This window comes from Anopheles stephensi, chromosome X (assembly GCF_013141755.1).
Source record: "Anopheles stephensi strain Indian chromosome X, UCI_ANSTEP_V1.0, whole genome shotgun sequence".
In the NCBI taxonomy this organism is placed as follows: Eukaryota; Metazoa; Arthropoda; class Insecta; order Diptera; family Culicidae; genus Anopheles; species Anopheles stephensi.
Genome location: NC_050201.1, coordinates 8,681,147 through 8,698,571, shown reverse-complemented (window position 1 = coordinate 8,698,571; position 17,425 = coordinate 8,681,147). Strand labels below are relative to the sequence as shown.

General features: G+C 47.3%; 1 protein-coding gene across 3 annotated transcripts in view; it reads left to right on the top strand.

The window, feature by feature from the left end:
* The window catches only part of LOC118517435, a 96,853-nt gene that overhangs the window by 47,790 nt on the left and 31,638 nt on the right, over positions 1 to 17,425 (top strand). For 2 of the 3 annotated variants that reach the window (XM_036063557.1, XM_036063560.1), the window contains exon 2: positions 11,686 to 13,190. In XM_036063557.1, the coding sequence (XP_035919450.1) occupies positions 11,687 to 13,190 (1,504 nt within the window). In that variant the 5' untranslated portion in view covers position 11,686. Of the gene's footprint in view, positions 1 to 6,087; positions 6,225 to 11,685; positions 13,191 to 17,425 lie in introns of those variants that run through there. The other variant, XM_036063559.1, reaches the window with a different exon arrangement.

Below are 17,425 nucleotides of genomic sequence, written 5' to 3'. Positions count from 1 at the left end.
ACCACACAATAGGGTTATTGACATGCCACGGCAAAACGTAATGACGTCTATAATGTGTGAGGAGTTCTGGATATGGGGCGGGTGCGTGTCCGTTAAAGCTGGGAATTAAAAAAAAAAAGGGTACACACACAAAGGCCGTGGAAAGACAGTACAAAACCATATTCACATGCATAGCACAAAGCCTTATTAAATAGACGGGAAGCGAAATAATGCAACAAATCATTCGAAACGAACATGAAACACCAGGCGCCTCCATCGTACGAGAATTATTCCTTCCTCGATGGAGACGCCTGGTGGCTTACGGAAGGATTTTCTTTGCTCAACGATTTTGCCAAGTATATGAACGATCACCGGGTGCGTAATGTTACCGCAATTTATACGGTTTGCTTGCTACACATACAAGTTCAATTATTGTTCTACCAATCTACTATATGCCGACAGGAACAATGGTTGTAATGTGTAACGTACCCATGTTTCGATCCAATCGATTTCACTGCTATTTTCATTTTATTAATTGAAATCAAGTTGTATCAGATGTTAGGATAACATGGCTAGGCAACATGTAAAATGAAACGGAGGGACCCATAAAGAAGAGCCGTTTTACCTATCGCTCGCTCCTCGTATCGCTTTGTGCATTTTTTTTTTTGCTTCTTCTCAAACGTCAACCTTTCAACATTGGTAAACCATCAGTTTGTGCTAGATGTACTTCAGATTCAGAAAATTCTACCCCGCTCGCCGTGATACAGCAAGTGCTTTTCTCTCCCCCTTCCCCTTTCACCTCCCACCCATTGTTCCCGTCCCGCTTTGTTTCGACTAATTTTACAAACTTGGCAATTTTCGATTCCACCTCTTCCGGCTCGTTCGTTCGCTGGTTTTCCCTTTTGGTCTGTACCTCTTACAGCACACACACACGCTGTGATGTACTGTTTGGACAGTGTGAGGCAAAGAAAAAGCTGGCAGCGTTGAATATGAGTAGCCAACGTTCATGCAAAATACTTCCTCCCCACCGATTTACTCCAGACGACTCCCGTTGTCGTGTGTGTGTGTCTGCATTAACTCCTACTTGTCAGTAGCGCCACTCGAGGAAAAGTGCTCGAACAAGTGCTTCAGACCCCATCATTCGATCCATCGAACGGCAGGCGGAAACAATGTTGTTTCTAGTTGCGAGCGCGTACCCTTGTCGCCAACAACGAGCCACAGCTTTACATCAAACCTTTTTCCAGCTCCTTCTTCTCTCGCCACCGTTTTCTAAGCGGGTGGGGGGGGGGGGGGGTGAGGTGAAGAAGAAGGGTCAGAATCCCGGAAGCCGGATAATCCGAACAGAACGAACCAAAGCTCAGGCCCCACTCCAGCGCAACGGCGAAAGATGCGAGCGACGAGATACGTGTCATGCCAGAAAATCATGATAAAGTTAACATGTTATTTTCGTAGCCATTTTCCTTCTTTTTTCGTGTTTTTTTTTCTTCTTCTTTCCTTCACACTCCTACTCCCTGACAGCCGGGGGTTTTCCCTGTCTGCTGGCAGCTTTGCTCTCATTTATGCTGTTCTTAGTTTTTTTAAATCATATTCAGCGAAAAGTGACTTACAAAAATGGTGCACAAAGCAAAACTGGGGTTGGAGGGGGGGGAAACAAAAAGAAACCACACACACACACACACACACACACACACACCGATTTTGCTTTTACCAGTAACCGTGTAACGTTGTTTTACGGTGATAGTACACACGCGCACACAGCTTTTTCAATCCATTTTATATCTTGGGTGCTACTCCTGGTCACGTCACCACGCGCTTCTTTTCTGAGCTGTTGTGTTTTTGTTTGTTCGAAAGTAACAGACAGAAAGAGACAGATAGCAGTCGAGAAGACGGTTGAAATGAGGTTATGTGGTTGTTTTAGCCCGGCGGATTGGGACATCCCTTTTTCCCGTGGCCTGCAAGAGACGTAGAGGCTGAAAGCGGGTGGTGGGAAAATATCGATAAAAACCAATCGCCAAATGAAATGATAGCAAACGGTGCATGGAAAGGGTGATGCCGGTGAAAGCGCGACAGAGAGAGAGAAAGTGAGCGTGTCGAGAGAAGGAGGGAGATAATCAAAAAAAAGGGAACCAAGGGAATAGATAACGACGAAATGGATATAGACAATTGACTTTTTCCGCAAAAATGAGGGGGGGGGGGGCGGGGAGAGGATGTGGCTGTTACTCGAAAGCTGGAGCCATTTTCATGACTTTCCAATCCTCATGCTTCCCCTCCGTAGACGCTACCCCCCTCCCATCCTTCCTAAGCCCATGCTACTTTTGCATCCGCTGCTATTTGCTGAAAAGCTATTAAACCATTCGATGATGGATGGCTGTTGATGCGCTATGCGGGAAGTGCTGGCAGTAAACCAAGGTGGTTACGTATGTATGTGTGTGTGTGTGTGTCTGTTAAGGGAATTCGGGATTGTTTTCCCATTTACTTTATTTGTCTGCGGATTCAATGGCAAGCAAAGCGTCATCCTACCGAGCGGCCGTCATCGGGTTTTGAATATTTATACCGAAAGTGAAACGTTTGCGTATTGCGGGTGAATGGGATTTTCAGGGGGTAGGTGGGTGGTGTGGTAGCAGATGGTAGGAAAAACCTCGTTTCTGATCCTGTTCCTTGGATTCCTTGGGTTTTGTTTTTTTAGATGGGCAGCTGTCGATTTGAAATCAATTTCACTCTCGTTTCAATAAAATTTAGCGTTCTCTCGATTCAGTCTTACGTTTTTGGTACAAGATGGAAAAGGGGGGGGGGGGGTTCGGGGTGTGCAAACCACCCCAGACAGTGTGGTACGACAAGCGGGCTAACAAGTTGTTAACCAAAACTCATCAATCGGTAGTTATTGCAGGTGAATTGGTCCGTTTTAGGGTATGTTTGTCTTAATGCAGTGTGGTATTTGCCTGAAAGTATGCAATGTACATGACACGAAATTGCTTACTCGTATCTTAAACTGGTGTTCTACATCGCATCACGCTTCGATCGCCGGCCATCGATCTTAATCCGATCAGTTTTTGCGAAATCGAAAGCTTATTTTTATAAGCAATCCTTTTTCTGCGTGTAGCAGACACTCTAAATATACTTTGCGTTAAAGGGCGTTCTTTTTGTTGTAGCGAAAGTTACTCATTGTTCCCAAACAGCTATTGGCATATTGATTCTCTAGCCTACGTGCACCATATCAGACACCGATATCGTGGGCCCACAACCCTTCACTGAATCGATACTGTACTTCAACTCCTCCAGTACCCTACCCTCCTCCGCCCCTCCTTCCCCCATCGGGATCGGCGGAAAAATCATCTCAACTTTATCACGGTTTTCTTTAGCCCCACAGAGAGACAGAGAATGTAGCGCACGAAGAGTTCGGAAAGTTAAGCTCCTTCACCTTCAACCAATGCTTGCCAATCGGCATACTGCTGATAACCGGTATTGTTCTACCGGTCCCAAAAATAGGATGTGTAGTGTGTGTGTGTGTGGGAGAGGAAAATCATCCTACCCAGTCTCCTCTCCCGTTATCACATCATCCCTTAAACTCTTCTTCTTTTGCATTTGTTTCACTAGCGGAAAGATTTTTCAATTATAAAATCTCACCCCCTAAACCATATCGCACCCCCGGTCGACAACTCCTCAAACCCCCCCCCCTCCCTCTCCCACCGCATCCACAAAGCGACCACATGAATCTGTTGGCCGGAAAATTGGCTCGCCAGCCCAAGGAAGAAGGATTAAAGTTTTACTCCACCACGCACCACACGAAACCTACCGAAAGGGATTCGTTTCCACCCTTTAAAACTTTTACACCCCCATTTCCCTCTCGTCCTCCATCCCCTCCTTCAACCCTTCCCCCTTCTCGCCGTGCGCTTTTGAGCGTCATTCGTACGAATAAATTGCCATTTATCGGCGGTGCGACGTCCATCACTATTCCATCAGCCACCATTTTCTTTCAACCCACCTCCCGGGGGAAAACGTTACACGCGCGCCCACCTTAAAGTCTTCGTCATCCCGGCACGCGCACGGGATGAAGTCATGAAACTGGGTGAAGTTAAGCGTACGGCATAGATTTTCGGGAACATAGCGATTGTTATGATGGGGAGGGGAAGTGAATGGTGGGAGGAAGGGTGAATTTCCCTGTCATTTTCCATATTACCCGATCACACACAGCAAACTGGTAGAATCGAAATGTCGTTCCGGTTGTTTAGCGTAGCTCCATTCTCCGGTGAGTTTTCCACCCATCGTCCGCCATTAACAGGGATAATAATTTTCCCAACCCAACCGGTTGGTACAAACGAAAGGGAAGTAGTTTTACTGCTAGCATAATATTTGTGTTTCATGTCTGAGAGAGAAAGTGTGGATGTGTGTATGTGTGTGCGAGTTTTCCTCTACCACGCCTTCCTTTTAAATTCTCACCCTCGTTTTCTTCGGGCTAATAAAATCTGTAAAATCTAATTTTTCCCCGGTTACACTCGCCAAACAATACAGAACGCATCCCCCAGGTTCCCAGGTTGTCATAATAATATAATCTAACCGTGTGTCTGTGTGCTTGCGCTTACGGTAATAAAAATAAGTTGGAAACTCTCTCGGTGGAAAATGAGGATGTGCACGGTGCTGTTGAAAGCGGGAACAAAGATGATGATGAAACGATTAAGCAGATTGGGAAACCATTATTTCCGGTCCCGGTAATCGTTTCCGTTGCCAGGTGTTGTGCAAAAAACGAGACACAGATCGAGGTACCTGGTTCTTCGCTTCCATTCCCTGCTGTCTTAACCGCGTCTATCAACAGTAAAATCCTGGAAGGTCTTTATGGCTGTTGCGTCAGACACGGTTGCCGGTGTGTTTTGCTCATTTTATTCTCTTTATACTTACGCTGTGCTGCTAGGAAGACAATCCCAGTGCCAAGCGAACGATGTTCATGCGTACATTGACAGCAGTGTTCTAGGTTGAATGACCAGGAGAATCAACATTAACCCTTGGAGAGAACATTTTGTGTAGTTTGGTGCGCGCCTGAGTGACTCCGGAGAAAGGGTGGTTGGGTGTGATTGGGAGCGCAGCAGCCTCTCCCGCCCTCTCCCCTTGACCCACCCATTCTGAAACACCCATCCCATCCTTCTGGTGGTCGGAACGTCAACTGCAGAACACACACACACCAACAAGCGAAGAAAATAACAGCACCGAAACAAAATCCACCGGTCGTTACCGAGTGCGCCTAAAAGTATGCAGCTGATGACATTCAACTCACTGCTCATGTTTGACATCGTGTTCATCTTCTTTCTGTTCCTGGTCGGCGTCACCTGCCTGGTGTACTATCTGCCGCCCCGCGAGCTCACACCCCACGACGTGTCCGCGGCGTCCTCGCCTCCCCCGTCCTGCTCGGCGTTTCCTTCGCCCGCGTCCGGCGGTCCGCTGGTGCGTGGTTGCGCTTCCGCCGCTCGCCGTATATCGGGCGAGGGCGGCACACCGATCATACTGGTCGGTGTGCGTAGTGAAGCAGCAGAACAGCAGCAACACCAGCAACACCAGCAACAGCAGCAACAGCAGCAGCAGCAGCAAGAGCTCTCGCAAGGCTGGTCACCAATCACAGGGCACCACCGATTCGCTCAAAACGTTCTGACAACTGACAGCGTTCGAGTTGATTCCGAACCGGGAGAGATTCCCGCCGGCCAGCTATATCCGTACCCGGTCCGAATGGATAGAGGCCAGCACCAGCAGCACCAACAGCAGCAGCAGCAGCTGTTCCTCCACCAGGAACGACAGGATGAGCAGGAGGTTCTGCTGCTCGACTGTAGCCTCGAGGACATTATCGCCCTGCGGCGGATGGCTCACCACGGTGAGGTGCGACTGCCCCCGACCGCCGGTTTGTCGGACCCGTGCCGTAGCTGCTGCTGCCAGTACCAGCCGAGCGTTGACCGATGGTCGTCTACGCCACCCATCGTACCGCTGCCGCCGACGCCACCGCCCCGAACCGTACGCCGCGGTGAACTGCACTACCAGCAGGAGGCCGAGGTGGAGGTGGAGGAGGACGAGGAGGAAGATAACGAGGAGGACGAGGAATACCACCAGCGTGTCCAGTATGTGCGTATCGAGATCGAACGGGGCAATGGAAGCAACGGTACCGTCACCGGCAGCAGTGAACCGATGTCGATGCCGGCATGTTGCTATGTGCGGGCGAAGGACACCGACATCAGGGCGTGCAGTGGACCGATTCATGATGTGTAGAGGTAGGTAGGCTTGCGGCCCATTGTGGAGAACCAGCTCTACCCAGAGTGTCTTTCTGTTTGAGTTTTGCATGTATAAGTACGTTTTTGTTGTTAAAAATTTGCATGTCTATGAATAGAGCAGCTGCAGGAAGATAAATACCGATTATCATTTGAATAAAATCGCCAAAGTAGCATTTTACGTTTTATCTTAGATTTTAGACTGCTGTTATTGTGATTTTATTTGTACTTATTTGACTTAAGACTTGCATCGCTTGAATGCTCCTATAAAATATTAAGGCAGCTCTGTTAAGACTATGTCCGCTGTTATGTCAGCTCCGGCTCAACTTAGGCCTACCGCGTCTCATCTTTCCATGTGATCAGCCTAAAAAAACATTACGGGCTAGGTCGTCCAGTGCCATTCTCCTGACATGCCTAGCACAAATAAGCTTCCTCCAAGTCAATTTGGGCCTACCGAGCCTGGACTTACTTTGTGATCGGTCTAAAAATTGTTTACGGGCTTGGTCGTCCGGTGGCATACTAATGACATGCCCAGCACAGCAGCGCCTAAGGAGTCTAATAAGCTTCTGAGCATTTTCGTGTCTAAGAAGGCTAAGACAAGGTCATCAGTTTTGAACAAAGTCCATACCTCAGGGGCTTTTGCGAGTTCTGGAGCTTTAAATGTTCTACACAGGGCAAGTTTTGTTCGTCGCGAGAGGTATTTGGCATGGTAAAGCTACCTCAGGCTGCAGTATGATCGTTCTCTGGAGCCGGTAGGCGATCTCTGAAGACTGAGATGACCCAGTCCAAATCCTATTAAATGAAGCTGATGAGCAAGTCAGATATCAAGACCGATTTTTAATCAATACTAGACATCGACTGGGATATTGAATCGCTACATACAGTCGTTAGGGAAGTCAGTAATGGCAGGCTAAGACTTCTTGAGGTTATAGAATCAAAAACACTTCAATACCACTTATTAAAAGAGATATATTATCACGCTAGTGCCAGATTTCATTAGCACAGCTAGATTAAGTCATAATCACATAACCAAATAATACTTCCACCAGATATATGGTGATCAGTCAACAAAATATCAGTCAGTGTAAGTTATGTAAAACTCACAAATAACAACGAAAAAAACCATAAGCCGCTCAGCACTATGCACTCCTAATGATGAATACAGCTTGTAATGAAGCTATTAATAGCCTTTATGGCATCTTCCTGCTAACCGGGCGCCCTATCATCACAGGGAAACACACAGAACTTTTCGCGGAAATCCAAGTTCCCTACCAAAACATAGAACAAAATAAAAACCACGTGAAACTGAAATTGAACACACTAAACGGTGCCCGAACAGAGAAGTACTAGACTAGAGCAGGACGAGCAGAACAAAGCAATGCGCTCGGTAGCATTTAATTAAAATGCCAAATTTCATCCACGACGACAGAGAGCAGCGGCAAGGATCCAATTACAACGAGCGTTTCGCGCCTGCAAATAAGCTCCGGTGAAAGCTCCCACGCTCGTGCGGAGCTGTGGATGTGTGTGTGTGTGTGTGCGCGAGCGTCAACACCCAGCTATGCACTGTCCGGATTGGCACATTGTCGCCTTTGTTATTCGATGCGAGACTGTTACTTTGGTAACTACTAGTTGGTAGCACTGCGTACGTACGCAGAAGTAGGACACTCATTTTCGAATGATTTTCCCCGTGTCCGAGATTAATGATGATTAATTGCAGTGGAGATAGCGGGATCCGCGATCCGAACGGAAGAACGCAGCTATGCAGCATGCTGACGGGTAGTGATGCTCGGTACAGGCAGCCGAACATGGTCAAACGCTAGCATGCATATCCTTCGAAGGAAATGTGAGGATTGATTCGCTGTGAGGGGAGTAGCGAGACAGGGGACCGGCAGCGCGACAGTGAACGGAAATGAAGGATCGGTAATGTGTCAGTCGGGCAGCGCACAGCATTTGTCACGTGTCATCCGCAAACGGCGCGTCCAAGAATTACAAATGCGTCTCGATGGAGGCGCCCGGTGCCCCATGCAACGACGCAATGGAGGCGCCCGGTGCCCCGTGCATCAGCGAGCTGGAGACGCCTGGTACCGGGTGCAAAAACACGCAGTAGCTGTACGCGGGCGTCATTATGGAAGTAATTAGGTTTCGCGAGTATGATGCCTTCCCCCTTGCTTCTTCTTTCCCCCGATACCTCCCCGCTCTTTAGTTTGCTAACCAGTAATAAGCAACAACAAAAAAACAACGGAACGCTTCGAACGCTTAATGAAGTTTTTTTTCTATATATTTCGCCTGTCTGTGTGTTCGGATCTTCGGAAGCAAGGAAACAGGGTTGCAGTAACGGTCATAGCTATTTTTTGCTTTTCGTGTCGTTTTTTTAGGACTTTTCCCGAACAAGGTGCACACATCGCTGTGATGTGATGCTGCACCACGTAAGACACTATAATGGTTTTCGTAAACGTGAAACACTTTAACAGTGGCATCAGTGTTGAACGAACGAGAGAAGAAGAAAACGCCTCGCAAAATATAAAACAAGAAGCCCAGATGATGGCTGCTTTATCCCTTCGGTTCGCGGGGTCAACACTGTTAGCGCGGACCGAAGTGACAACAAAAACTTTACCTTTCTCGCGCGGTGCTTCCCACGATCAGGGTGGTAATGAAATCATCTACCAAACGGAAGTGATGTCATTTTTCTTCCACCTTCCTTTGCTCCCCCCCCCCCCCCTCTCACACCTCCATTTAATGGCATAATGCGCGGAAGTACGAGGGAAGCGAAAATGTGAGTGCAGCCGGGCAAGATTGCACTTTTCTTCTTGTTTGATAATGTTTCGCACCGGCGGTATAACGAGAGTCCAACATGGCGGGTTTCGGTCAGCGTGTTTCGTCATTATCATTATTTATAATTTCCCCCTTAAAATGGTCCGTCCGACGGATTATTTTTGAACGACGTGCGACTGCCCCAATTTTCCTCTCGCGACTGTTTTAAATGAAGTAAAACACATCACATCGTCGGCCGTCCACAGCTCTCCCAGCGCTGTTAATTATTTCATTATTATAGTTGCGTTGAAATGTTCAACCCTGTAAAAGCACGTGGCGCTCAGTTTCGGTGGAAGAAAAAACATAACAAAAAAAACAACCCCCCAAAACCGCATAGCCACAATATAGGCTTCCATATTTCCGTGTCTCTGTTTGGTGAAACGATTTCGTGCGACAGTTGCAATCCAATTAAATTGTAAACCACACACACACTCGCACCCAGCTACCCAGTGCATCGACTTGCTCGGGATGGGGAGGTAGTGAAAATTTGATCGCTTTGATTCAATTAAACCGCAACAAAATGGCCGGGAAAGGGGAGAGAAAAACCCGACCAGTACGCGGAGTAGTTTGATGGGTCGAGTGACAAATTAATTATTTCCTTGCTGGCTCGGATCGCTGCTGTGGAACTCTCGGTGTTTGTGGTTATTGGTGGAATCTTGTTTTTTGTTTTTTTTTTTAAGTGACAAAAAGCGTACACCGAATTGTTTCGGAAATAATAATTTAAATCAAATCACGGTGCGATGTATGTGTGTGTGATTCTTTATGGAATTCAAATGATTTAATTAACAACCGTAATGCGAAATTGTAAACGTCAATTATCATCACATTCGATAGCTTATGATTCATGTATGAAGCGCTCTCCGTTAAGCTACGTATCAAACACTAATCCTTTCGGTTTTCCCTACAACCCCACTCTCTCCCTCTTTCTCTCTCTCTCTCTCTCTCTCTCTCTCGCTCTGCATCGCCATCTATCGCCTGATAAAGTCAGCCTCATTCAAACCCATTTCTTCGCCATTTGCTACACCTGGAGCAAGCGGACGACCTGCTGCGAGCAGGAAAAGACCCCGGCGACGTCTCTCTCTTTCGCTCCCACCCCTCCTCACCCCCTTCACCACCCTTTGCTTCCTACCAACAACCGGTTTGCGAAGGGAGTTTTTCTGTTTGCAGCAACCGCAACCCGGGGATCGTTCTCATTAATTTTAGATTAACTTTTTGAGCGTTGATTTTGTTTCGGTTGTTCGGATTCGATTTGTGCGTCTATCGCCGCGTACCTGGTAAAGAGCAGCACAGTATAAACGGTTGTATCTGTATGTGTGTTGTGTGTGAGACATATGCGGTTTTCCCGCCCTGTTTCCTGACTCGACCTTCCGTTGTCCATTGGTGGTTGCTTTTGACTGATTTTGCGCACCTTTTTTTTCTTGGCTCTCGTCAATCCTCTCTAACCTCACTTTTATGGTGTCAGCAAACTGTCCGTCAGGTATCAATTTCCAATCGAAGTGTGTATAGATATAGATTCGAAACGAAAGTAGGTGGGGTATATTATTTCATGCCTTTTTACGAGTGGGAAAATGTGTGGGAAACCCGGACCAAAAAACCTAGAGTTGCGATGAAGCGATACTCGGAGCTATCCGACACTCGGAGTGTGCCTATTATTCTATTCCCTTCACGCACTCCAGCCGACAAAAAAATCCCCCCCGGTCTTCGGCAGTTACAATTACAAAGTAAGAATGTCCTTTTGGTTGGGACAGCAGCAAAAAAAAAGGACAGTTGAGGGATCTAACGGGTCCTGCCCGAAAGGGACACTATTAATAAAGGTAATTCAAAAAGTTAAGGCCAATCGTTAGGATGAACACAATCGAAGAATGTTTGCTGTAAAGCATCCAGAGGGTGGACCAACACAGACAAAAAACGGAGTCCAACAACGGAAATTTCTAATCAAATGACAGGTCAAGACGAAACCCCGAAGAGAATGCCACGTCAAACTGGTGACTGGTGTCCAGTTTGTTTTTCCTTTTCATTTTCACTTCGGCTTTTGGCTATGACAGTTCCAAATATCATTCCAATGTTTTCTCGATTAAGCGGAATTTACCTTCGCGTTCTTGTACATCTCCCCACCGACAGCCGAACAACAACAACAAAAAAGCGTTTCATTCATTCCTGCCCACCTTGAACCTAACTCCCACAGTAAAAAAAAAAAATGGCGGACAGCACAAAAAACACGAATGCTTGATTGCCAAAAAGGGGAAGCGCTAAGCGGAGCGTGGAGCAGTAGCAGCGAACACAACCCCGTGTACCAATTTGACCCTTTTCTTGTTGATCCGCCAGGTAATGAACAGCTTTAATTCGATTGGTGTCCCTTTTTTTTCGGTCTGCCGTGGTTGGCGCGCGTGATCCGTCATTCTTCGTTCGCAATTTTACATGGTGTCGGGCTCGATTAAAGCTGCCAACTTTGATTGACGTGAAATATTAAATAAAACGACGCTCCGTGCCGGTGCGCCGTTTGTGTGAATAGAATTTTCGCAAGAACGCAAGACGAGATATTCTGGAGACGCTAAAGCGAGTGGTGGTGGTGGGATGCTTTTGCTCGCTATCATTTATTGCTTATTCTAATGCGGTTTTTCTCTTCTTCTTCTTCTTCTCTTCTCATCAACAGCATGTATACACAGCCATCGTCTCTGTTGGTGTGGTCATCGTTAGTGTCATCGTCGTCACCGTCGAGGAAAGCGGACCAACAGAGCGGAACAGCGCAGGAACATTTATCGCAAAATCAAAACTATTCAGCTTCTTCGGAGCAATTAGCAGTAGCAACCGCAACGGTCGACGCATCATCATCATCATCATCATCTGTCACACTGTTGTCGGTCACAACCTTCGCAACCGGTTCGACAACAGCAGCAACAACGGTGTCCATTTCGGCTAGTAATCGAACGACGACGCAAGAACGCGCAGGAAAGTCAATTGAAGCAGACAGTAGAAAGGTTGCAAACAGCATGTCAACAACCAATGCAAACAGTAACAACAACAACAACAACAACAACAAAAATCATACCAACAGCAGCATTATACCGGCCGAGAGTGATAGTAGTGATTCCGCAATCGGTCCGGACAGGGTGGAACGGAGAGCGGCACCAATACAGTGCGACATGCCACAGGCTGCAACCGAGCAGACGGTGGTTGCGGAGACGCAAGTTGACACGGCTACCGAGAGCGCTCAGTCTGCAACAGCAGCAGCAGCAGCAACAGCACCACCACCAACGTACGGTGCCTACACTAACAATACTTTACCGCGGGGGCCTTATCTTCAGTATAAGTATAACAACATTAGTAGTGTTCCGTGCAACCAGGACAATAACGAACATCAACAACCGCAGCAGCTTATACTACACCAACATCAGCATCATCAACTGGCTCAGCAGCATCATCAACATGCATCCGCACACCAGCAAACGCAACCGTATCGGCAGCATCATCACACCCGCCACCACCATCACCAACAACAACAACAACAACAACAACAGCTGCAACATCAGCAACAACAACAACATCGTCAGCCGTTGCGCGGCAGTGACGTGCTGGAAATGATTTCACGATTTAAACGCACCCACCCGAACGGTGAGATGGAGCAGCAACAACACCAGCAACACGGTGAAGAAGCAGCTCATCAACAACAACAACGTTCGGGAGATGTGTTGTCGGTGGGCCTAAAAGACGAGCAACGATGGGAAAGCGGCACGCACAAAGGGATGAACGAGCCACAGTTTGCTGACGATGCGTTACAGCAACAGCAATGGCGTAAGTCAAAGCACCCAGAGCTGGATGGTAAAACCTACACGAGCAAAGAAAGAAACGGCAACCACCCCAACCACCACCAGCAACAGCAGTCGGCGCTCTACAGGGACGCTAATCACGGTGGTGCGCAACAGTTGCGCCATCACTATCACCACCATCAACACAACTATCAACACCCATCAACAGCGGAACCAGCAGTCGGCCATCAACCGCCGTCGTCGAACGGTGGTGACGTACGGCCAACGACGCCGGCCATCGGTAGTGCCGTGTCGCTTACGAACGTGATCGGCCTGAAGCGGCCCAGCCAGGCGGAAGGGTGGGCACTACTCTGCCAGTCGGTGCAAGCGCTGCAGGACCTTTTTCTTGGAGGTGAGTGAATTTTGATTGTTGTGAGTCATTGCTAGACACCTATATAGATAGGTGATTGTTGCCTACGACCTCCGAAACCCTTGTTGATCTTTTTCTTAGTGTCTTAGCGTAGGGTTTTATCTATTTTCTATGTCGCCAAATGTTCTAGACACAGCACTCAGTATTCCAATTCCTCTCGAAATTAAGGATACAAGACTTGGGAAAACTAGTTTGCTTAGAATCCCAACTAAGTTTACCTAGACTTTTAAGAACGATAATAGACAACATCACGTTCTAATGTGAAGGTCTGGTTAACATAAAAGGTGTTCGCCAGGAAGATTGTCTTATCTTCTCTTTAATCTGCGCTACTGAGGGGTGTTATCTTCAACAAGACCATCCAGATCCTGGCATACCCTGATGACATGAACGTCTTTGGGTTAAGGATCTCCTATGTAGCAGAAACTTGCCAAACGATGGCGGCTCCTCCAGAGGTCCTGCTAGCTTAACAGATATACCGATAGGTTATCTCCTCTTTAAAGTTTTCCAAAACATCATCTGCCTAGGTTCAAAAGCGAGGAACGACAACAAAATCGATGTTGAGGTACGAGCAAGGGTGTTGGCTGCCAAGCACTAATACTGAAGTCTGAGGAATCTTCTCTTGAAACAGCTGTCACGGTGGACGAAGCTAGGGCTATAGAACATTTATAGTATTTCACGTACATCTCTACCACATAGGTTCTGTTTACCGATGACGAAACCTTCTCAAACACGTTGAAGAGGAAGATGTTGGGCACAATGGGCTATTTGGACTAGACTCGCAAGACTTCCGGAGTCACGGTATGAGAATGATTCCTGATGACCCTGCCTGATGAAACCTTCTCAAACACGAAGAGGAGGTAGATGTTGGGCACAATGGGCTAATTGGACTAGACTCGCCAGGTTTCGGGAGTCACGGTATGAGAATGACTTCTGATGACACTATCCTTTTTGGATTGCCTCTATGGACAGTGGAGGCGTGGTTGGTTATTGAACCCAAGTTGAGGTGGATTGATGCCGTTGAAACATTCTCCAGAAACACCAGGATAATGCACCGCCATACGATGGTATTAGACATTCAATCAGATAACTTCCAGATGTACTGGGCCTTCATAAAAGTATTCTTGAATCGGAGGTTAACGAAGCGGAATTGTCGACTGACCCCCGGCTAATTAAATTACTCTACCTCAAGGTTCTCTTTTATCACTGTGTTATAACATTAGGTTCGGTGGCCTAGGCGACAGCGGCACCGGTCTTCACACGGCAGGCCCGGGGTTCAAATCCCATCCAGACCGCCTCCCCGTACGTGTAAGGCTGACTACTTTTCTACGGGTAAAATTAAATCACAGAAAGCCAGAAATTGGCAGGCCGAGACCTCTCGAGGTTGTGGTGCCAAAGAAGAAGAAGAAGATAACATTAGATCTGGATCTAATGCTCCGACAATCTGGTGGATGCTCTGTAGAATATTTTAGTAACGTAATGCTCATCAATAACTTGTTTTTGAACAAATTTAGCAGGAAAAATCCAGTACAAAGAATGACTTTATAATAGGTCAAGAGGTCCAATTGCTTATTCCCTTAAGTTTACCCTTGATCATTATGGTACCGAACAAACTTTTGTGACATGGAAACCAAATCAGCTAAATCTAATGATATCATTAAGCAGCTCACTATTCGACCCACGCACGCATACCCCATCTATGATACCTCCAGAGTCCTGATGCGCGTGCACATATCTCTGTGCAGCGAGTACAGGCACAGCAAAAAAAACAAGGGGGGGATATCAATTAATTAGCAGATAACTTTTCGCCTTCGCTGCCACGGCCAGCTGTCGAGCCAGTGCTTTTAATTGACAACGCAACGCAAGGCCGTAAGCCTCTCGCTCTCGCTTGTCGTCTCTTTACCGTGTTTTCGCTGCGTAGGCTGCGATAATGAAGATAGATCTCAGGTGTCATTATACACGCGCGAACCTGTTTGACACGCAGGATCACGGCGACACGGTTTGTGCTTCAAAAACTTGTAATTAAATCAAGTACCTGTTCCGTCCGTGTGACTTCGAGACGAGCAGTTCGGTGTGCTTGTCCCTGCTGCATTGGAGGCCAACTCTCCCACGGCGCGTGAATCATTCCAACATCGATCATTTGCAAACCGTATTTTCAACTTGTTTCGATGCTTCTTTCTGCGTATGGTAGGTAGCTTCCGTACGGCGGACATTGGTGTGAGTGCGAGGTAAAAAATGTGACATTCTACCACCTGAGTTCCTTTCCATCGGGAACAGAGCGAAATTGCACGTTAGGACCTCGAAGACTCTGAGGACGCTTAGGTTAGGGATTTCTCTACTGGTCCCGTTTCGACCCCTAAAAAAAAGAAAGATCCTTTGCTTGACGAGGAAATGAGAATTCCAATGCCACCAACACTCCGCTCCACGCTTTGCTCTGCAACACCCCGGTTTTCTCAAGCCCTGAGCGGTTGCCCTTTCGCAAGAATATTTGTACGCCAAGCGAACCTTACACACGGTTCGCAAATTTAATTTCTTTCCTCCTCCAAAATCTCACCCCAAAAGAACCCACCTTCCTAATTTCAATCCCCAAGCCCCATCACCCCCCCCCCCTCCCTCTCCCACCCAACCAGTGGTGTCTGGTTTGTCTGTCTCCAGACCAACCTACCAGCGCATCTTATAAAGTTTTCCACCATTCCGGGTCTGTGGTCGATGTTTTCTGGGTTTGAGGTTTAGGATTAGAGGGTTGGGTTAAAAGAGAGAGAGAGAGAGAGAGAAAGAGAGTTTTCTTTCCCCTCATTCTAACTCATCTGCTCATCTTCGTGTGGGGCCGCGATTTATTATCACACAACTCTAACGATGGTGCTCAAACATGTTTCGGACACAACCGTGCTTGCTCCCTGCGCTTACGGGCTGCGTGCCAAATTCTTTTCCCGACACCCCCCCCCCTCCCCCTTGTCTCCCTCATCCCCTCGCCTCTTGCCAAACAATGGTTGGCCAACTTTGTACTTTGCCACGACCATTTAGCACGTTCTGGGTGTAACGAATCTGAGACCGACATGTTTCCGTCGGCCTCGGTTCGATCGGCCAGCTGCCCTGCCTGCCCATCATACCGTATGTACGTGTGTGGAGGGGAAGGCAAAAGTGGGATGGAAAAATGAAAATCACACAAAAGTGGGAAAAAAAACCCCACTTTGCTCTGTGAAGTGCTTGATCGAAACGATTTTCCCGTTTGTTGCTTCTTCTTCTGCTGCTTTCGGTATAAATATTCTCCCCAGTGGTATGTGTGTGTGTGTAAACTCTCACCGGAATTAAAGCGGGACCGCAAGTTTCCACCATCTTTCTTTTTTCGTTTGCATTCTATTTTCGGTCTGATTTGTATCCCGCTTGATTCCATTATTTCTTAAACCTTGTGTTTTATCTGTTTCCGCTTTTTTTTCTCTTCTTTTCAATTTTTGCTTTTATTTCGGTACATTGTGCTCACTTAATTTGGAAACTTTCGTGTGTTTGTTGTTTCATTGTTGGTACCAGTGCCATTTCTCTGGTGTGCGGTGTTAACGTCTTTAGCGTCGTTCGCAGATTTTTGGCCCCGTTGTTAGCGGTGTTGCGTTATAGCTGCAACGGACAGCGAAATATTACATAATAGATTAAAGCTAAAATTATCTCGCTCCCAACCTCACCACCCCCCCCCCCCCTCCCTCTAGCCGCCACCAAAAAAAACTGGTGAGATATTGTCCGTGCCCCGGCTAGAATTGGCCGTAAGAGATTGTGGAATTTCACCTAATGATGATGCCTCTTTTGGATACCGAACAAATTGGGCTGTTTGTTCGCCATTTATTTGTTCGCGTGTGTGTGCGTTTGTAGGGTTCTGTCCCTTTTTCGCATTTCCTAGCGGGCGGCTTTATTTCTAACACAAAAAAAAATGACGGGAAATTACGGCTGGATGTGGGGGTCCATAAAGCATGACCACTCAAGCGGTTAATGGGCCTTTCCAGTTTGCTGTGCTGCAACCTGACCTCCTAACCTACCTCCCCCCCCTCTCCCGAACCCACTTCCTGTACAGCTTTCTTCTTTTATTTTTTGGTCCGTAAGGATGGGTTTTAGTTTACCCCCTAGGGAAAGCTGGTCCCCGCCACCAAGGCTCTACCAAGGTGGGGATGAAAACGAGATAAACACAGAACCATTTAAATGAAGCAATGAGCGTGTAGCGAACCATCCCAATT